This window comes from Oryx dammah, unplaced genomic scaffold (assembly GCF_014754425.2).
Source record: "Oryx dammah isolate SB20612 unplaced genomic scaffold, SCBI_Odam_1.1 HiC_scaffold_12, whole genome shotgun sequence".
In the NCBI taxonomy this organism is placed as follows: Eukaryota; Metazoa; Chordata; class Mammalia; order Artiodactyla; family Bovidae; genus Oryx; species Oryx dammah.
The window spans coordinates 28,524,172-28,547,331 of NW_024070196.1; the positions used below are offsets into that span (position 1 = coordinate 28,524,172).

A 23,160-nucleotide genomic window follows, 5' to 3' on the forward strand; every position below is an offset into this window, starting at 1 on the left:
GTACAGTTGGTGCTTGTTGACTGCCTATGTATCAGTTCAATTCAGTCCCTCAGTCGTGTCCGACTCCTTGCAACCCCATGAATTGCAGCACACCAGGCCTCCCTGTCCATCATTAACTCCCGGAGTTCACTCAGCCTCACATCCATCGAGTCAGTGATGCCATCCAGCCATCTCATCCTCTGTTGTCCCCTTCTCCTCCTGCCCCCAATCCCTCCCAGCATCAGGGTCTTTTCCAATGAGTCAACTCTTCACATGAGGTGGCATAGTACTGATTAGCAAATTTCAGGTGGACTGTTTTAACTGTCACATCTCTGGGAGGGATTGAAACCATCTTAGTTTTTGCTATGATGGGGAGGGGGGTAGGAAATGATCCCACTTGGGGCTTCTTAGTTCTCTCTTTAACTATGTGATGGTATAATTTTGCATTTCTCTGATAAATAGGTATGTAGAGAATATTTTCATATGGTTTTTGGCCATCTGGATGTTCTCTTTCATATGAGTTTGAGCAAGCTCTGCAAGTTGGTGATGGACAGGGAAGCCTGGTGTGCTGCATTCCATGGGGTCGCAGAGAGTCAGACACAACTGAGCTGAACTGATGTTTTCTTTTGAGATGTTCCTTTTTAAATGTTTTTCCCGTTTAAAAAATTGGGTTATTTACCTTTTTTTTTTTTAAAAAAAATTGTTATTGGAGTATAGTTGATTTTACAGTGTTCATTTCAAGTGTACAGTAAGGTGAATGAGTTATGCATATACATATACTCATCCTTTTTCAGATTCCTTTCCCATATAGGCCGTTACAGAGATTGAATGGAGTTCCATGTGCTATACAGTAGGTCCTTATTAGTTATCTGTTTTATATATAATAGTGTGTATATGTCAGTCCCAATCTCCCAGTTTATTTCTGCACCCTCCTCTTTCCTTCTTGGTAACAATAAGTTTGTTTTCTATATCTGTGACTTTGTTTCTGTTTTGTAAATAAATTCATTTGTGTCATATTTTAGATTACATGTACAAGTAATATCATATGATGTTCATCTTTCTCTGACCTACTGCACTCAGTATGACTATCTCTAGGTCCATCCACGTTACTGCAAATGGCATTATTTCATTCTTTTTTATGGTTGAGTAATATTCCATGGTATATATGTACCACATCTTCTTTATCCATTTCTCTCTCAGTGGACATTTAGGTTGCTTCCATGTCCTGGCTGTTGTAAATAGTGCTACAGTGAACATTGGTATGCCTGTGTCTTTTTGAATAATGGTTTTCTCCAGATATATACTCCTGAGTGGAATTGCTGGATCATATGGTAGCTCTAGTTTTAGTTTCTTAAGGAGCTTTCATACTGTTTTCCATACTAGCTATATCAATTTATATCCCCACCAACGATGTATGAGGGTGCCTTTTTCTCCACACCCTCTCCAGCATTTATTGTTTATAGATTTTTTGATGATGTCCATTCTGACCAGTGTAAAGTGATACCTCATTGTAGTTTTGATTCACAGTTCTCTAGTAATAAAGTGATCTTTTCATGTGCCTCTTAGCCATCTTTGAAGAAATGTCTGTTTAGATCTGCTCATTTTTCGATTGAGTTTATTTCATTTTTCATGGCTGAATAATATTCAATCTTAAATATGTAAAGCTAAAGATATTTTACATAATTAATTTCTTGAATGACCCCTTCAGGTTGTTGTGAAATTTAGTTGTCTTTCTTTGATTATGTTTTGTTTTCTGTATAAATAAAAAGTATTTCAAATCACATTGCTCTTTGAGAGTGTAATAGTGGGCACTGGCTGACAAATATTCAAAGATAAAAAGATTTTATTCAAGAAGGTGAGTGGTTCATATCCTTTTTGCCTCATTTCTTTCCTCCTATTCCCCCACCCCCTTAAATCAGTGCCTTTTCTCACATGAAAGCTAATTGAATCTTCTTTGTAACCTGTGCCACACTAGTATTATACATGTGTGTACTAGGGATGGGATAAGTGTTTTTGTTCTTTTTGTACTTGCTGAGGGGCAGAGTGGAATATTAAAAATAAGTTTATTTTCTCTGAAAACTCTCTTAAAAGTGTCTTCCTTTTCTAGCTTGAAACTTGTTTTTCTGCCTGTTACCCCTTGAACTCAGAATTTTTTTAAAAAATTGAGACTCAGGAAAGAGAGGAAATAACATAAACTTGAAAGAAAAAGAAGGAGGAAATAAATATAAAAACATGGTGCTAGGAGGTATGAGTTGGTTGTGGGAGGAAAAGACAGTCATTGTGCATATTATTCACTGATAGAGCTAACATTAATATATTCAACAAGTGCTTGACCACTATGTAAGCTCTAGGGACAGACCTATCAATAAGATACACAAAGGATCCTCTTTCAGTGGAAGAGAGAGAAATGAATGAACAAAAACTGTGATGGTTTATGAACAAAATAAACAGGGTGATGAGAGAGATTAATGTGTATGCAGTGTGGTGGTGGCTGAGACTTGTTTTTGGTAGAAAAGGCAGAGAAGACTTCTTTAAGATAGCAACATTTAAGTTGGCACTGAAAGTGAAGAACAAGCCAAGGAAAAACCCAAGAAGAGGCTCTCAGGAAGAAATTAGACATGTCTTAATATAATGTATAAGAGCTGGTCCAGTTGTAATCAAATAATAGTTATTTGAAATTTATGTTGAAGGAATAGTAGGGCTACTCTTGTTGGTCATGACTTTAGAAATATAAAACTTTATTGATAACAATATAACAAACCACTTTTATTATTTAAGTCAAATTACAAGCTTTCTAGACCAGTACTGTTCAGTGGAACTTCCTGTGATCATGGAAATGTTGTCTAGTTCAGTAGTTTTTAATATGGTAGCGAGTAACACATGGGGCAGTTAAGCACTTGAAATTAAGCTACACAACTGACAGGTCTTTTATCTGATTTTCACTTAAGAAATTTTAAATTTGAATAGACTAATGTGGCTTATACAGAGTACATCATGCAAAATTCCAGGCTGGAGGAAGCACAAGCTGGAATCAAGATCGCCAGGAGAAATATCAGTATCTTCAGGTACACAGATGACACCACCCTTATGGCAGAAAGCGAAGAGAAACTAAAGAGCCTCTTGATAACTGTGAAAGAGGAGAGTGAAAAAGCTGGCTTAAAACTCAACTTTCAAAAAACGAAGATCATGGCATCTGGTCCCATCACTTCATGGCAAATAGATGGGGAAACAATGGAAACAGTGATAGACTTTATTTTCTTGGACTCGAAAATCACTGCAGATGGTGACTGCAGCCATGAAATTAAAAGACCCTTACCCCTTGGAAGAAAAGCTATGACCAACCTAGACAGCATATTAAAAAGCAGAGACATTACTTTGCCAACCAAGGTCCATCTAATCAAAGCAAATCTATGGTTTTTCCTGTAGTCATATATGGATGTGAGAGTTAGACCATAAAGAAAGCTGAGTGCTGAAGAATTGATGCTTTTAACTGTGGTGTTGGAAAAGACTCTTGAGAGTCCCTTGGACTGCAGGGAGATCCAATCAGTCCATCCTAAAGGAGATCAGTCCTGAATATTTATTGGAAGAACTGATGCTGAAGCTGAAACACCAATACTTTGGCCGCCTGATGTGAAGAACTGACTCACTGGAAAAGACTTTGATGCTGGAAAGATTGAAGGCAGGAGGAGAAGGGGATGACCGAGAATGAGAGAGTTGGATGAGATAACTCACTTGATGGCCATGAGTTTGAGCAAGCTCTGGGAGTTGGTGATGGACAGGGAAGCCTGGCTTGCTACAGTCAGTCCATGGGGTTGCAAAGAGTCGGACTCGACTGAGTGACTAACCTGAACTGAAATGTGGCATATGGCTATCGTTTTTTAGATAGTGCAGTTCTACTCTCCATGTGATGGATTACTCCGGTAAAACTGTGAAGAGTCGATTTGCCTCATCCCATATCTAGTGAAGATAGAAAATCAGTAATTTAGGACTTTAACAAGTCTGAATTTAGGAGTTTATCAGTTTCTTAGGTCATACTTCAGCCACCTTTATTGATGAAAATCAACCTCCTCTTGATAACAGTGAAAGGTGTCAGAGTTTACTGCAACCCTCTAAAATGTACAAGACTTCACAAAATGCTAGTCAACCTATACTTTGTTTTCTTCCAAAGGATAGAGGAAAGGATGCTATTTGGTAGCCTGTGATGCTTATTAAAATCAGGAAAACAACATTCAGAACTGTAATTACAATACTTAAAGAGTATTTAGTTGTCTTAGAGGAAGAAAAGTGTCTACAAAATTAGTTTACCTGACTACAATCCAAATTACTGCCACTCTTTCTGTGATAAATCATCACTATCATCTCAGGAAGTCGTCTTGGGATCAAAACATATAAATTAATTATACAATATTCATTTTTAAAGATTTTTAAAATTCTATAAATATTTCTTTTGTATAATTTGTGTAAATTTTGTTTTAGGGAATATCAAGTCTTATAAATACTTTTAAAATAAGTCAATTTCTATCTTATTCTCCCAACCTGAATTTTTAGTAAATAATGCAGTCCCTAATTCTTAAAGTTTTACTAGCAAGTAAGAAGGGGTTGCTGAATCTGTATTTTTATTTTCAAATATTTATCTTATGTTTTTATTTATTACTTTTATTTCAGAATGTTATAGGTTTTATAATTTAGATTATTGAGTCATTTTTGCATTTGTATCTCCTTAGCAGCTATCCTTAGAAGATAGTTATGGAGCAGTGTCTTCACTGAATTCACCTTAATATATATTGAGCACCATCTTTATGTAAGGCACTGTGCCAGGAGTTTTAGCAATGTAAAGGTATGTAAAATAACATAGCAATTTCAGAGGAACATAGAGACAAATATGGGATGAGAAATATTAAATAATTGGATAAAAGGTATAATATTTGAATCTTTTAAAAACTTTAAAACCAGCTATTAGTAATAAGAGAAAAAAGGAGATCATGTATAGTTGGAGAGATCTGGGAGTTTCCTGCAGGATATGTAGTGTATCTGAGAGGCACTGCTAAGTAGATAGGATTTTGAAAACTTCAGTGAGGGGCCAAAAGAGGGCATGGTGAAGAGCATTGTAGCTGGACCCACTGGCATGATGAGTAGCCAAAGAGGGTGAGAAAATGAGAGTTGTATTTAGGGACTAAAACATACTTCGGTTTCTGTAATGTGTTTGGCATATGTGAAAGAATAATTGAAAATAAGGTTAGGAAGGGTAGATTATTCCCACGTTATAGGGGACCGTGAATGGTTAGGTTGAATAGTTGGGATTTAAATACTGCTGCTGCTGCTGCTAAGTCACGTCAGTCGTGTCCGACTCTGTGTGACCCCATAGACGGCAGCCCACCAGGCTCCCCCGTCCCAGGGATTCTCCAGGCAAGAACACTGGAGTGGGTTGCCATTTCCTTCTCCAATGCATGAAAGTGAAAAGTGAAAGTGAAGTCGCTCAGTCGTGTCCGACTGTTCACGACCCCATGGACTGCAGCCTACCAGGCTCCCCCGTCCATGGGATTTTCCAGGCAAGAGGACTGGAGTGGGGTGCCATTGCCTTCTCCAGGATTTAAATACTAGAAGATTATTAATTATTTTTTAGAAGAATGGCTTTCTGAGTAATCTGGAAGAAACTCATCACTAATTTATTATGCATCTACTGCAAATAAAGCACCCATTCCAGTCCAGTTTAGTTCACTAATTCCTAAAATGTCAGTGTTCTACTTTTGCCATCTCCTGTTTGACCACTTCCAATTTGCCTTGACTTATGGACCTAACATTCCAGGTTCCTATGCAATATTGCTCTTTACAGCATCGGACCTTGCTTTCATCACCAGTCACATCCATAACCGGGTGTTGTTTTTGCTTTGGCTCCATTGCTTCATTCTTTCTGGAGTTATTTCTCCACTGATCTCTAGTAGCATATTTGGCACTTACCGACCTGGGAAGTTCATCTTTCAGTGTCCTATCTTTTTGCCTTTTCATACTGTTCATGGGGTTCTCAAGGCAAGAATACTGAAGTGGTTTGCCATTCCCTTCTCCAGTGGACCACATTTTGTCAGAACTCTCCACCACAACCCATCCATCTTGGGTGGCCCTACATGGCATGCAGTCCATGAGGTCGCAAAGAGATGGACACAACTGAGCGACTGAAATGAACTAGGTTTATCCTAGCTTTTCATCCAAGGAGCAAGCATCTTTTAATTTCATGGCTGCAGTCACTGTCCACAGTGATTTTAGAGCCTAAGAAAATAGTTTCTCACTGTTTCCATTTTCTCCCCATCTATTTGACATGAAGTGATGGGACTAGATGCCATGATCTTCGTTTTTTGAATGTTGTGTTTTAAGCCAGCTTTTTGACTCTTCTCTTTCCCTTTCATTAAGCAGCTTTTTAGTTCCTCTTCGCTTTTTGCCATTAGGGTATTGTCATCTGTATATCTGAGGTTATTGATATTTCTCCTGGCAATCTTGATTCCAGCTTGAGCATCATCCAGCTCAGCATTTGGCATGATGTACTCTGTATATAAATTAAATAAGCTGGGTGTCAGTATGCAGCCTTGACGTACTCCTTTCCCAATTTTGAACCAGTCTGTTGTTGCATGTCCATTTCTCACTGTTGCTTCTTGACCTGGGTACAGGTTTCTCAGGAGGCAGGTAAGGTGGTTTGATAGTCCCATCTCTTTAAGAATTAAAGAGTTAGTTACTAACAGTTAGTTACTAGGTTAATTAAAAGAATTGAAACCATGATGAAATGTCACAACATACCTTCCAGAATGGTTAAATGGAAACATAGCCCCCCACTGAAAAGTCAAATACTGAAAAGTATGAAGAAAAAAATGAATCAGTCAGACATTGCTGGTGATACTATGTGAAGAATTTTGTAGTTTCTTCTAATTATAAAGATGGTAACGATGACCATATATGCGAGATAGCAAAAGAGACACAGATGCAAAGAACAGACTTTTGGACTCTGTGGGAGAAGGCGAGGGTAGGATGATTTGAGAGAAAAGCATTGAAACATGTATATTATCATATGTGAAATAGATCTCCAGTCCAAGTTCGATACATGTGAGAGGGTGCTCAGGGCTGGTGCACTGGGATGACCCTGAGAGATGGGATGGGGAGCGAGGTGGGAGGAGGGTTCAGGATGGGGAACACATGTACACCCATGGCTGATTCATGTCAATGTATGGCAAAAACCACTACAATATTGTAAAATAATTAGCCTCCACAAAGAAAGGCAATGCCAAAGAAGGCTCAAACTACCGCACAATTGCACTCATCTCACACACTAGTAAAGTAACGCTCAAAATTCTCCAAGCCAGGCTTCAGCAATACGTGAACTGTGAACTTCCTGATGTTCAAGCTGGTTTTAGAAAAGGCAGAGGAACTAGAGATCAAATTGCGAACATCCGCTGGATCATGGAAAAAGCAAGAGAGTTCCAGAAAAACATCTATTTCTGCTTTATTGACTATGCCAAAGCCTTTGACTATGTGAATCACAATAAACTGTGGAAAATTTGAAAGAGATGGGAATACCAGACCACCTGACCTGACTCTTGAGAAACCTATATGCAGGTCAGGAAGCAAGAGTTAGAACAGGACATAGAACAACAGACTGGTTCCAAATAGGAAAAGGAGTAAGTCAAGGCTGTATATTGTCACCCAGCTTATTTAACTCATATGCAGAGCACATCATCAGAAACGCTGGGCTGAAAGAAGCACAAGCTGGAATCAAGAGTGCCGGGAGAAATATCAATAACCTCAGATATGCAGATGACACCACCCTTATGGCAGAAAGTGAAGAGGAACTAAAAAGCCTCTTGATGAAAGTGAAAGTGGACAGTGAAAAAGTTGGCCTAAAGGTTAACATTCAGAAAACGAAGATCATGGCATCTGCTCCCATCACTTCATGGGAAATAGATGGGGAAACAGTGGGAACAGTGTCAGACTTTATTTTGGGGGGCTCCAAAATCACTGCAGATGGTGACTGCAGCCATGAAATTAAAAGACGCTTACTCCTTGGAAGAAAAGTTATGACCAACGTAGATAGCATATTCAAAAGCAGAGACATTACTTTGCTGACAAAGGTCCATCTAGTCAAGGCTATGGTTTTTCCAGTGGTCATGTATGGATGTGAGAATTGGACTGTGAAGAAAGCTGAGTGCCGAAGAATTGATGCTTTTGAACTGTGGTGTTGGAGAAGACTCTTGAGAGTCCCTTGGACTGCAAGGAGATCAGCCCTGGGATTTGTTTGGAAGGAATGATGCTAAAGCTGAAACTCCAGTACTTTGGCCACCTTATGCGAAGAGTTGACTCATTGGAAAAGACTCTGATGCTGAGAGGGATTGGGAGCAGGAGGAGAAGGGGATGATAGAGGATGAGATGGCTGGATGGCATCACTGACTCGATGGAGGTGAGTCTGAGTGAACTCCGGGAGTTGGTGATGGTCAGGGAGGCCTGGCATGCTGCGATTCATGGAGTCGCAAAGAGTAGGACACGACTGAGCAACTGAACTGAACTGAACTGAATTAGCCCCCAATTAAAAGTTAAAATTAGCCTCCAGTTCCTTTTCATTCATCATAGAGAAGCCTAAATGAACCATGACAACCTAAATAACCATTGTTTACACAAAAACCTATACAGAAATATTTGTAGCAGTTTTGTTCATAATATCCCAAAATATGGATGAAACTGGAGCCTATTATACAGAGTGAAGTAAGTCAGAAATAAAAACATCAATACAGTATATTAACACATATATTTGGAATTTAGAAAGGTGGTAACAATGACCATATATGTGAGACAGCAAAAGAGACACAAATATAAAGAACAGACTTTCGGATTCTGTGGGAGAAGGTGAGGATGGGATGATTTGAGAGAATAGCATTGAAACATGTATATTACCATATGTTTAATAGATCACTAGTCCAGGTTCGATGCATGAAACAGGGCACTGAAAGCCGGTACACTGGGACAACCCAGTGGGATGGGATGGAATGAGTAGGGAGGTTAGAAGGGGGTTCAGGATGGGGGACACATGTACCCCCATGGATGGTTCATAATAGCCCCAAATGGGAAACAGCCAGTGGTGAATGGTAAAACAAACTGTGGTACATACTTACCATGTACTATTACTCTCAACTAAAAAGGAATTAATATTTAATACATGTAAAAAAAAAGTCCAGGAAATTATGCTGATTGGAAAAAAGCGACCAATCACAGAATATTACATACTTTATTGATTCCTTTTCTACAAGACTCTTGAAATAACATATAGATGGAGAACAAATTAGTGATTGTCAGAGTTCAGGGATGGGGATGGGTGAGACGTAGATGGGTAGGATCTTGCCCTACAGGTACAACATGAAGGATCCTTGGGTTATGGAACTATTCTGTGTTTTAACTTAATATCATTATTATGGAAGTTTTACTGTACTTTGTTGTTTGCAGTTTTGCAAGATGTTACTGTTGGGGGAAAATTGGTAAAAGCTATAAGACAGTTCTCTATTATTTCTTTTTTAGTTGAAGTGTAATTGAGACACAGTTACAATTATAAGTCATAGGTGTACAATTTTTACCAATTCAGAATTTTAAAAGTTATATTTCACTTATAGTTACAGTTATTATAAGTATTATCTTCTCAGTGTTGTACAGTATATCCCTTTTGCTTATTTTATACCTGATTTGTACTTCACACTCCTATGTTTCCCTATATTACGTCTCCCCCATCCTCTCTCCCTTCTGGTAACCACGATTTTTTTCTCTGTATCTGTGAGTCTACTTCTTTTAGGTTATATTCACTAGTTTGTCATATATTTCATATTCCACATATGAGTGATATTGTAGAGCATTTGTCTTCCTTTGTCTGACTTATTTCACTTAGCATAATGCCCTCCAAGTCCATGTGCTGCTACTAACTTTGGGTTTTGTTTGTTCTTCTTTCTCTAATTGCTTTGGTATAAGGTTAGGTTGTTTTATCTGAGATTTTTCTTATTTCTTGAGGTAAGCTCCCATTACTATAAACTTCCCTCTTAAAACTGTTTTTAAGGCATCCTGTAGATTTGAGGTAGTTCTGTTTTCATTTTCATTTGGTTCTGGGTATTTTTTTATTTCTTCTGATTTCTTTAGTGATAAATTAGTTTGGTAATATATTGGTTAGTCTCCATGTGTTTGTGATTTTTTTGCAGTTTTTTTTTTCCTGTAATTGATTTCTAATCTCATCGTATTGTGGTTAGAAAAGATGCTTGATATGGTTTCAGTTTTCTTAAATTTACCTAGGCTTGTTTTGTGGCCTAGCTTGTGATCCATGCCAGAGACTATTTTATATACACTTGAAAAGATTGTGTGTATATATACAGACATCATTTAAGTTCTTCTGTTCTTCTGGTCTAATGTTTCATTTAAGTCCTGTGTTTCCTTATTGACTTTCTGTCTGGACGATCCATCCATGGACATAAGTAGTCTTCTACTATTCCTGTGTTACTCTTGATTTCTCCTTTTATGTCCGTTAATGTTTGCCTTATATATTTATGTGCTTGTGTGTTGTGTCTGTACATGTGTACCGTTGTTATCTCTTCTTGGATCAATCTCTTGATCATTATGTAGCGTCCTCCTTTGTCTCCTGCAACTGTCTTTTTAAGTCTTTTTGTCTGATATAAGTATTGCTACTCTGGCTTTCTTTTGATTTTGATTTTCATTTGCATTAAATAGCTTTTTGAACCCTTTACTTTCAGTTTATGTATGTCTGTAGGTCTTAAGTCTCTTGTGGGCAGAAAGTCTTGTTTTTTATCCACACACTATGTCTTTATTTAGAGTATTTAGTCCATTTACATTTAATAGCTGTTGATGTATATGTTCTTATTACTATTTTGTTGTTTTCTATTTGTTTTTACAGATCTTTTTTCCTCTTTTGTTCTCCTCTCTTATGATTTGAAAACTATCTTTAGTGTTACTTTTGAATGCCTTTTTCTTTTTTGTATGTATAGCTATTATAGATTTTTGTTTTATGGTTTGCATGCGGTTTTGTATAGCAGTCCATATATATATGTATGTGATTGTTTTAAGTTGCTGATCTTTTCATTTCAAGTGCATTTTTAAAACCTTTCATTTGTACTCTTCTCCCCTCATGATTATTGTTTTAGATATGATATTTTATATCTAATTATTTTGTATATCCCTTCACTGATTATTGTGGTTACAGATGATTTTACGACTTTTGTCTTTGAACCTCCCCATCAGGTTTATGTGTGGATGATTTCCTATCTTTACCACATGTTTGCCTTTTTTGGTGAACTCTTCTGTTAAGTAATTTTCTGGTTTCTAGTTGTGGTCTTTTCTTTCTCATCTAGAGAAGTTCTGGTAGCATTTATTATAAAACTGATTTGGTGGTGGTGAGCTCTCAGCTTTTGCTTGTGTGTAAAGCTTTTGATCTCTCAGTAAATCTGATCCAGAGCCTTGCTGGGATAGTTTTCTTGGTTGTAGGTTTTTCCCTTTCATTGCTTTATTTTTTGTTTATTTTTTTAATTGGAAGAAAATTGCTTTACAGTGTTGTGATCATTTCTGCTGTACAAGGGTACAAATCAGCCATAATTATGGCCTTTCATCACTTTAAATATCATGTCATTCCCTTTTGACTTGCAGAGTTTTTGCTGAAAAATCACTGACAGTGATATGGGCCTTCTGTTTCAGATTATTTGTTGCTTTTTACTTGCTGTTTTTAATATTCTCTCTTAATATACAATTTTTGTTGTTTTAATTGCAGTATGTTTTGGTGTGTTCCTTTTGTTTTCATCCTTGATGGGATTCTCTGCACATTCTCGACTTGGGTGACTATTTCATTCCTCAGGTTAGGGAAATTTTCACCAATTTGTTAAAATTTACTCAGACCCTTTTATCTCTCTCTACTCCTTCTAGGATTCCTATAGTCCAGTTTAGTTCAGTTCAGTCACTCAGTCGTGTCCAACTCTTTGTGACCCCATGAACCACAGCACACCAGGCCTCCCTGTCCATCATCAACTTCCGGAGTTTACCCAAACTCATGTCCATTGAGTCGGTGATGCCATCCAACCATCTCATCCTCTGTCATCCCCTTCTCCTCCTGCCCTCAATCTTTCCCAGCATCAGGGTCTTTTCCAGTGAGTCAGCTGTTTACATCAGGTGGCCAAAATATTGGAGTTTCAGCTTCAACATCAGTCCTTCCAATGAATACCCAGGACTGATTTCCTTTAGGATGGACTGGTTGGATCTCCTTGCAGTCCAAGGGACTCTCAAGAGTCTTCTGCAACACCATAGTTCAAAAGCATCAATTCTTTGGCACTCAGCCTTCTTTATAGTCCAACTCTCACATCCATACATGACTACTGGAAAAACCATAGCTTTGACTAGATGGACCATTGTTGGCAAAGCAATGTCTCTGCTTTTTAATGTGCTGTCTAGGTTGGTCATAACTTTCCTTCCCAGGAGTAAGCGTCTTTTAATTTCATGGCTGCAGTCACCATCTGCAGTGATTTTGGAACCCAGAAAAATAAAGTCAGCCACTGTTTCCCCATCTATTTCCCATGAAGTGATGGGACCAGATGTCATGATCTTAGTTTTCTGAATGTTGAGCTTTAAGCCAACTTTTTCACTCTCCTCTTTCACTTTCATCAAGAGGCTTTTTAGTTCCTCTTCACTTTCTGCCATAAGGGTGGTGTCATCTGCATATCTGAGGTGATTGATATTTCTCCTAGCAATCTTGATTCCAGCTTGTACTTCCTCCAGTCCAGCGTTTCTCATGATGTACTCTGCATATGAGTTAAATAAGCAGGGTGACAATATACAGCCTTGACTTACTCCTTTTCCTATTTGGAACCAGTCTGTTCCATGTCCAGTTCTAACTGTTGTTTCTGGACCTGCATACAGGTTTCTCAAGAGGCAGGTCAGGTCTGGTATTCCCATCTCTTTCAGAATTTTCCATAGTTTGTGGTGATCTACACAGTCAAAGGCTTTGGCATAGTCAATAAAACAAATAGATGTTTTTCTAGAACTCTCTTGCTTTTTCAATGATCCACAGAATGTTGGCTTCCTATAATGTTGGATCTCTATAATGCAAATATTAATGTGCTTGATGTTGTCCCGGAGGTCTCTTAAACTATCCTTATTTCTTTTCATTCATTTTTCTGTTCAGCAGCAGTGATTTTCAGTTCTCTCTCTTCCAGTTCTCTGATCCATTCCTTTGTATCATTTACTCTACTGTTGATTCCTTCTAGTGTATTTTTTGTTTCCATTATTGTATTCTTCATCTCTGTGTGGTTCTTTATATTTTCTACAAACTTCTGACTTCTTGCTTTGTACATCCATTCTCCTCCTCCTGAGTTCTTTGATCATCTTTATAATCATTGCTCTCACCTTCCCTCAAGTAGATGCTTATCATAATGTCACTTATTTCTTTGGGATTTTATCTTGTTCCTTTGGCTGGGACATGTTCTTCTGCTGTCTCATTTTTCCCAAGTTGCTATTCCCATTTTTATGTATATGGTAGTTGTGTTACATTTCTTGACCTTGGAGAGTAGGAGATGTATGATGTGTCCCAGCAGCACACAATCCTCTCATCACTCAAGCTGTTTCTAGGACTTGCCCCAGTAGGGCTGCGTGGGTCCTTCTGTTGTGGCAGGCTGACTATGAGGACAATTTGGTAACTGTGTTTGTCCCCTACCCTGCTTAGTTGCCAGGCACTGTTTTGTGTGGATGCTGCTGACTGCTGGTTAATGGGGCATAGTCACAAGGTGGCTGGCTGCAGAACCATAGGGAGCTGTGGGGTTAGTACTGGCTCACTGGTGGGCAGTGTCTGCATCCAGAAGACTCCAGGCCATTGCTTACCCACACTGGTGGTTGAAGCCAGGTCCTAGGGTTAGTGCCAGACCACTGGCAGGCAGAGCTCTGGGTCCTGGAGTCTGACTGAAGGATCCAGAGATCTCACACCTGCTGTCAGATGGGGGCAGTTACTGATAAAGTTGGGTATGTGCTTTGTGGTGTCTTGAAGTTTGCATTTGGAGGAGGAAATGGCAACCCACTCCAGTATTCTTGCCTGGAAAATCCCATAGATGGAAGAGGTTGGTAGGCTACAGTCCATGAAGTTTGCATTGGCCTGCTTTGTGGCAGGACTGGGACCCATCTGATCCTAGTGTAGGGTTTTCCCTGATGTAGGCAGCCTAGATATGCACACTGAAGGACTGTGGTTTTCTTTCATCCCTTGTCTCACCTCTGGTGTATGAGGCTATTCTGGAGGCTTGTGTATACTTCCTGGAGTTCAGAGTTGGTGCCTGCCCACTGGTGAGTGGAGCTGAGTCTTGGGTTTCTATGTCAGGAGGCATGTCTAGAGGTGATTGTATGCTCAAGAAGTCTTTAGGCAGCCTCTCTGCTGATGGGTGGGCCGTGACCTTGCCCAGTTGGTTGTTTGATGAGCTGTGTCAGCATTGGTGCCTACCACTTGTTGGGTGGGGTCAGCTCCTGGCACTGATGAATTTGAGGGAGGATCTCAAGATGGAGGCCACCCACTGCAGTGTCTGCCGCAAGTTTCTCTGGCTTCAGGGTGAGCCACAGCCACCCTGCACCACTCCAGTTTTCCCAAGGCAACCACGTTTGTCTGGGCCAGGCTTCTATCAATTTATTTCTTTTGCCCTGGTTCCCAGTACATGTGAAACTTTGTGTTTACTCTGTAAGAGTGATGTCTCATTTCCCTCAGTCCTTTGGATCTCCCAATATTATAAGTCTTATTGGCCTTCAAAGCCAGATACTCTGGGGGCTCCTGTTCCTGGTTCAGAAATCCCCAGACTGGGGAGCCCATTGTGAGCCTTAGAACCTTCACTCATGTGGGGATAGTACTATGTTATAATTATTCTCCAGTTTGTGCATTGCCCACCTGGGGCTTGGGACTTGATTATATCTTGAGTGTGCATTCCTTCTTTATGTCTTTGTTTATGGAAGACCTTTTCTGCATAGGTTCTGATTTTCTCCAGTGATGGTTATTCTGCAGAAAGTTGTGATTTTGGTGTGGTAATGAGAAGAAGTGAACTCAGAATCTTTCTACCCCCATCTTTGTCAGCCTCTTCAAAGGAAACTTCTGTATCTCTTATGGCATTTGAATCAACAATCAATAACTGAAGAATAGAGAAAAAGCAAATTATAAGGATCAGACAAAAATTTTGATATTACTGCAGATGCAATATCATTTAAAATGATTAAATATACATTAAAAATGATTATAGGGTGATTTATAAACAATTTTACACTAATATCTTTGACTGTGTAGGTGAAATAGACAAAATGACTGAAAAAGTAAAACTTACTAAAACTGATACAAGAAGCAGTAGAAATCTGAGTAGTCTTTCATCTGTTAAAAAAGCTGAGTTCAGTATTAAAAATCATTTCACATACCAAGCACCTTTTCCAAACACAAAACTATGGATTAAAAATCAACTATTTAAAGAAAAGCTGCAGAAATACAAACTCACAGAGGCTGGACAGTATGCTACTAAACAACTAGTGAGTCACTGAAGAAATCAAAGGGGAAATCAGAAAATACCTGGAGACAAATGAAAATGGAAACATGATCCAAAATCTATGCAGTGCAACAAAAGCAGTTCTAAGAGAGCAGATACACCATGCTCAACTGGGATTTATCATAGATTGTAGGATGGTTCAGCATTGGCAAAATAGTAAAATACACCATAATAACAAATTGAAGAATAGAAATCATATGATTATCTCAATGGAAAAAAAGCTTTTTAAGAAATTTAACATTCATTTATAAGAACTCTGAACAAAGTGTATATAGAGGGAACACACTTATACCTGGTAAAGTCCATATGTGAAAACCCTGCAGCCAGTACGGTACTCAGTGGTGAAAAACTGAAAGCGTATCTGTGAGAGCAGCTATTATCAAAAATACTAGAAATAACAAATGTTGGCTAGGATGTGCAATAAAGGGAACACATGCACAATGTTGGTAAGAATGTAAATTGGTCCATCCAGTATGGAAAATGTATGGAGGCTCCTCTGAACATGGAAAATAGAATTACCATACAAACCAGCAATTGCATGTCTGAGCATTTTCAAAAAAAGAAAAATTAATTCTAAAGATATATGCACCATTTTGTATTACAGCATTATTTACAATAGCCAAGATATGGAAATACCCTAAGTGCCCATCAATAGGTGAATGGATAAAGAAGACGTGGTACCTATGTGCAGTGGAATATTGTTGTTGCTTTAGTAGCTAAATCATGTCCAACTCTTTGTGACCCCATGGACACAGGAGCCCACCAAGCTCCTCTGTCCATGACATTTCCCAGGTAAGAATACTAGAGTGGTTACCATTTCTTCTCCAGGGAATCTTCCCGACCCAGGGTTTGAACTTGCACCTCCTGCATTGGCAGGTGGATTCTTTATTGCTGAGCCACCAGGAAAGCCCAATGGAATATTCAGTTCAGTTCATTTCTGTCACTCAGTCATGTCCGACTCTTTGCAACCCCATGGACTGCAGCACTCCAGGCTTCCCTGTCCATCACCAACTCCTGGAGCTTGCTCAAACTCATGTCCATTGTGTCAGTGATGCCATCCAACCATTGCATCCTTTGTCATCCCCTTCTTCTCCTGCCTTCAGTCTTTCCCAGCATCAGGATCTTTTCCATTGAGTCAGGTCTTCTCATCAGGTGGCCAGAGTATTGGAGTTTCAGCTTCAGCATCAGTCCTTCCAATGAACACCCAGGACTGATTTCCTTTAGGATGGATTGGTTGGATCTCCTTGCAGTCCAAGGGACTCTCAAGAGTCTTCTCCAGCACCACAGTTCAAAAGCATCAGTTCTTCAGTGCTCAGCTTTCCTTATGGCTCAATTCTCACATCCATACATGACTACTGGAAAAACCATAGCCTTGACCAGATGGACCTTTGTTGGTAAAGTAATGTCTCTGCTTTTTAATATGCTGTCTAGGTTGGTCATAACTTTACTTCCAAGGAGTAAGCATCTTTTAATTTCATGGCTGCAGTCACCATCTGCAGTGATTTTTGGAGCCCCCCAAAACTAAAGTCTCTCACTGTTTCCATTATTTCCCTGTCTGTTTGCCATGACGTGATTGGACAGAATGGCATGATCTTAGTTTTCTGAATGTTGAGTTTTAAACCAACTTTTGCACTCTACTCTTTCACTTTCATCAAGAGGCTCTTTAGTTCTTCTTCACTTTCTGCCATAAGGGTGGTGTCATCTGCATATCTGAGGTTATTAATATTTCTCCTGACAGTCTTGATTCCAGTTTGTGCTTCCTCCAGCCTGGCATTTCACAAGATGTACTCTGCATATAAGTTAAATAAGCAGAGTGACACTATACAGCCTTGACGTACTCCTTTCTCAATTTGGAACCAGTCTGTTGTTTGATGTCTGGTACTAACTGATGCTTCTTGGCTGGCATACAGATTTCTCAGGAGGCAGGTAAGGTGGTCTGGTATTCCCATCTCTTTTACAGTTTTCCACAGTTTGTTGTGACCCACACAGTCAAAAGCTTTGCCATGGTCAATAAAGCAGAAGTAGATATTTTTCTGGAACTCTCTTGCTTTTTTGATGATCCAGCACATCTTGGCAATTTAATCTCTGGTTCCTCTGCCTTTTCTAAATCCAAATTGACCATCTAGAAGTTCATGGTTCACATACTGTTGAAGCCTGGCTTGGAGAATTTTGAGCATTACTTTGCTAGCTTGTGAGATGAGTGCAATTGTGCAGTAGTTTTAACATTCTTTGGCATTGCCTTTCTTTGGGATTAGAATGAAAACTGACCATTTTCAGTCCTGTGGCCATTGCTGAGTTTTCCAAATTTACTGACTTACTGATTGCACCACTTAAACAGCATCATCTTTTAAGATTTGAAATAGCTCAACTGAAATTCCATCACCTCCACCAGCTTTGTTCATAGTAATACTTCCTAAGGCCCACTTGACTTCACATCGTGGTTATCTGGGTCATGAAGATCTTTTTTGTATAGTTCTTGTGTGTATTCTTGCCACCTCTTCTTAATATCTTCTGCTTCTGTTAGGTCCATACCATTTTTGTCCTTTGTTGTGCCCATCTTTGCATGAGATGTTCCCTTGGTATCTCTTGATTTTCTTGACGAGATCTCCAGTCTTTCCCATTGTATTGTTTTCCTCTGTTTCTTTGCATTGATCACTGAGGGAGGTTTTCGTATCTCTCTGTGCTATTCTTAGGAACTCTGCATTCAAATGTGTATATCTTTCCTTTTCTCCTTTGTCTTTTAACTTCTCTTCTTTCTCAGCTATTTGTAAGGCCTCATCAGATGACTGTTTTGTCTTTTTGCATTTTTTTTCTCTTGAGGATGGTCTTGATCACTGCCTCCTGTACAATGTCAGGAACCTCCGTTTATAGTTCTTCAGGTTCTCTAATCAAGAGTTCTTCAGATCTAATCCCTTGAATCTATTTCTCGCTTCCACTGTGTAGTCATAAGGGATTTGATTTAGCTCATACCTAAATGGTCTAGTGGTTTTCCCCTAGTTTCTTCAACTTAAATCTAAATTTAGCAATAAGAATTTCATGATCTGAGCCACAGCCAGTTCCCGTTTTTTGTTTTTTTTTTTTTTTTTCTGACTATATAGAGCTTCTCCATCTTTGGCTGAAAAGAATATAATCAGTCTGATTTCGGTGTTGACCATCTGGTTGTGTCCATGTGTAGAGTCTTCTCTTGTGTTGTTGGAAGAGGGTGTTTGCTATGACCAGTGTGTTCTCTTGGCAAAACTCTATTAGCCTTTGTCCTGCTTCATTCTGTACTCCAAGGCCAAATTTGCCTGTTACTCCAGGTGTTTCTTGACTTCCTACTTTTGCATTCCAGTCCCCTATAATGAAAAAGATATCTTTTTTGTGTGTTAGTTCTAGAAGGTCTTTTAGGTCTTCATAATCAGCCATAAAAAAAGAATGAAATCTCTGCATTTTTGTTGACATGTATGGTCCTAGATGGTATTATACTAAGTGAAATAAGTCAGACAGAGAAGAACAAATAACTGTATGATTTCCCTTATATATGAAATGTTAAAACAAGTGAATAAAAATAACAAAACAAAAACACAGCCATACATGCAGAGAATAAACTGGTTGCCAGAAGGGAGGCAAAGTCGGGGTATGTTTGAAATAGGTATGGGACATTAAGTGAACTTCCAGTTACAAAATATATGACTCACAGAATGCAATATACAATGTGGGAAATAACGTCAATAATAATGTAGTATCTTTGTCAGGTGACAGATGGTAACTAGACTTACTGTATAGGAAGGGCCTACTGACAATATGTTAATCTTAATTATATTGTACTTTATATCCCCAATACTTACTTATCTTTTAATTAGATCTTATAAATTGTGCCTTTTGACCAACTTCATCCATTTCTCCCTCCCCTTACATCCCACCTCTGGTAACCGCAAATCATATCTGTTTTTCTATATCTCACAATGGGCATTCCGACTCCGGGTGATGCCAGCAGTAGTATGTGAGATAGTTGCTGGAGCAGCTCTCAGTTTCTGCTGGTTACTCATTTTCACAAGATAAGTACAGAAATGCCATTAAAAAAAAAAAAAAAGACAGGAGAGCTACCTCTGATTTTTCCATTCCAGTCTCTGCCTCCACTTCCTATTCCTGATCCTTCTTGCCCATGTTATCCAGTCCACCTTCCTCCCCTGCCTCCCAGTCTTTTAGCCCTCGGTCTGCTTCCCAGCTTTGTCCACCCCTTCCACCCCTCAGTGTTATGCTGTATCTGTGCCCCTCTTCTGACTAGTGTCGTTTCTTCTTGCCACCCTACTTTAAGGGGTTTGTTCCCAGATCTTCCCCTGGTCCTTCCAGACCATCCGTTGGCTGCCTTGTTCATCTTGCTCCTGCCTTGTTACTCACCCTTTCCTGATACTCCTTTATGTTCATCCCTACTCCTCCTCCTGGTCTTTATTTCTAGCCCTGTGTGCTCTAGTCCTAATTGAGACTCCAACCACCACCCCCAATCAGATCTGGAGATGCAGTTATATCTGGCGACTTGGTATTCTCTACTTTCGGTCTTTATAATTGATAGATTATAGAGAGAGTTTTCTAAGTAAATAGAAATTGTCTGTGAATGAGAACAGTATTGCGTCTTTGTTTTCAGCTTTAGGTCTCCAACTCCCTGTCCCTGTAGCAGATTCTACTGATTGGAGCCTTTGGTTACAATGTTGAATTTTATCAGTGCTAATGAGCAGCCTTGTATTATTGCTGAATTTTGTGCAGTGCTTCCGATGTTTCACTGTCAAGAATAGAAATCGATATACATTTTTGGTAGATATTCTTTATCAGTTGAGAATTTTCTTCTTATTTCTAGTTTATCAAGAGTTTTATTATGTACAGGTGTTAACATTTAGTCAAACATTTTCAGCATCAATTATTTTTTTCTTTCTCTTTTGTAATTGCAGTAACAGATTTTCTAAGGTTATAACATTTTTAATTGTATTTAATTTTAAACTACTGTCAGTTGAGGCTCAAATTATATGAGAAAATAAAATTTAAAGATGCATTATTTTCTGTTACAGAAAGGTGTCTTCAAAGGAGATGGAGATGACACATTAGAAAACTCAGCAACTGACCAAAGGTAAGATTTTGTTACCAGAAAATATTTTCTTAATTACGTTTAATTATTGTTAAATTTTTTTTTAGTATTAGGAATGTTTATTTTCTAGTCTGTTCTAATTAGGTTTAAATGACCTGTCATTGAGTTGACAAGGGGAAAAAAGGCTGCTATCATCATCTCTAAGAGTGGCTCTCAACTGGGTGATTTTACTTCCCTCCCCTTGCCAGATACTTGACAATGTCTGCTAACAGTTTTGCTTGTCACTGTTGTGGAGGGCAAGGGCACTAGTGGCATCCAACGGGCAGAGGCCAGTAATGCTGCTAAACATCCTACAGCGCAGAGGTCAGCCCCTACAATAAAAAAGGTACTCAGCCTGAAATGTTAATTGAGCTAAGGCTGTGAGAATCTCTGGTTTAGGAAAAAGGTAAAGTATTGACTGCTATGGAGAAAATTAACATAAAAGATTTGATGTTTCTTTATTTCGTGTTATATATTTATTAAACTTAATTAACCAGAATATGCACCTTTCTAACTTTGCATTTTTTCTTAGCTTTTTAGTTCCTCTTATAACTGAGTATGATAAGCATTTGGAAGAACTAAATGGTCAGCTGAAATATTACCAGGTATGAAATCATAGGTGTTAACCCTTTGGTAATATTTTCTTTAAAAAAAGAAAAAGTAAATAGACATTGTTTCTTCACAAATCCTTTGATAAGGAAAATATTTACCTGTAATCCATTTACAGCATTGTGTTAGTTTCAAGTGTACAGTAAAGTGATTCTGTTATCCACATTTATGTGTTTGTGTATATATGTGTATTCTTTTTCAGATTATTTTCCATTATAAGTTAGTGTAAGGTACTGAATCTAGTTCCCTGTTCTATATAGTAGGTCCCTGTTTGTTTTATATATAATAGTGTGTATCTATAAATACCTGTATCTGTAATCCTGTAGAGTGTGTATCTATAAATCCCTAATTTATCCCTCTCCCCTCTTTTCCCTTTGGCAACCATAAGTTTGTTTTCTTTGTCAGTGAGTCTGTTTCTGTTAATTTGTATCAATTTTTGATTCCACATATAAGTGATATTGTATATTTGTCTTTCTGACTTACTTTACTTAGATGTTAATTTCTAAGACCATCCATGTTGCGGCAAATGCATTACTTCATTCAGTATGCCTTGAGTAATATTCCATTGTGTATGTGAGTGTTTATATATATCACACATCTTTTTTATCTGTTCATGTGTTGATACTTAGGTTGCTCCCAAGTCTTGGCTGTTGCAGATTGTGCTGCTATGAACATTGGGATGCATGTATCTTCTTGAATTACAGTTTTAGAATTAGTATTTTTTAGACTATGCCCAAGAATGGGATTGTTGAATCACATGGTAATTCTGCTTTCCATTTTTTAAGGAAGCTCTATACTGTTTTCTGTAGTGATTGCACCAATTTACACTCCCACTAACAGTGTAGGAAGGTTCTCTTTTCTCCACACCCTCTCCAGCATTTATTATTTGTTGACATTTTTATGATGACTGTTCTGAGTAGTCTGAGGTGATACTCATTGTGGTTTTGAATTGCATTTCTCCAGTAATTAGTGATATTGAGCATCTTTTCATGTGCCTGTTGGCCATCTGTATGTCTTTTTTGGAGAAATGTCTGTTTAGGTCTTCTACCCATTTTTGATTGAGTTGTTTTTTTTTTTTTTTTCCTGGCTATAGACCTGTTTTTAACTGACAGTAACAGAAAGCTCTCTTTTGCGCAGATGACATTTTGCTTTTATTTTTAGGATCTCTCTCTCTCTTTAGTCGCTAAGTCATGTCTGACTCTTGCGACCCCATGGACTGTAGCCTGCCAGGCTTCTCTGTCCGTGGGATTCTCCAGGCAGGAATACTGGAGTGGGTTGCCATTTCCTTCTCCAATTTTTAGGATAGTGAGCCTAAAGTTCCTGCTGAATTCACTCTCTCAAAATTACTATAATGACCTGTGGTTTGTTAGTTATAAGATGGAATATCTAGTTTCTTGAAATTAAACTTAAAATTTTAATTTTTTCTATAATCAATCTGATTCATTTATCTCTTTAATCAGCTAGTTTACTAACATATTTAACTTCACTTTTCCATTTGTCATTCTCCATCTAAAAAAATGATTACTGGATTAATTTCAAAAAAGAGGTAGGTGTAGCAGAACGCCCAGTGGTCTGTGATAAGAATAGTTGCTACTTTTAGGGAGGAAAAAAAGATGTTGACAGCTACTTCTAACACTTGCTCACATAGATATTATTGATTAGCAATAGTTCTTATGGTTTATCTTACTGACCCAGTCAAAAAATAGTGTATCTCAAAAGCAGGAAAATTTTCATAATAATTCTCTATATGAAAGATTTTCTTCCAGGAAATGTACATAATTGGGGAAATTTTGTTGATAAGAAAGATACAGCTGAATTTTTTTCCTTCCAACTCTTAAATATTTTGAAATATTTTACAGTAAAAAATCTTTCGTGTTACTGTAACAATTTACCCTGAATTCGTATTAATGC

The 23,160-nt window shown here is 38.3% G+C and overlaps 1 protein-coding gene across 2 annotated transcripts in view; it reads left to right on the forward strand.

The window, feature by feature from the left end:
- SCLT1 (sodium channel and clathrin linker 1) overlaps positions 1–23,160 on the forward strand; it is a 245,289-nt gene that overhangs the window by 21,821 nt on the left and 200,308 nt on the right. For both annotated transcript variants that reach the window (XM_040250523.1, XM_040250522.1), the window contains exons 3-4: positions 20,585–20,643; positions 21,173–21,245. In XM_040250523.1, coding sequence (XP_040106457.1) covers positions 20,585–20,643; positions 21,173–21,245 — 132 coding nt within the window. The remainder of the gene's footprint in view (positions 1–20,584; positions 20,644–21,172; positions 21,246–23,160) is intronic.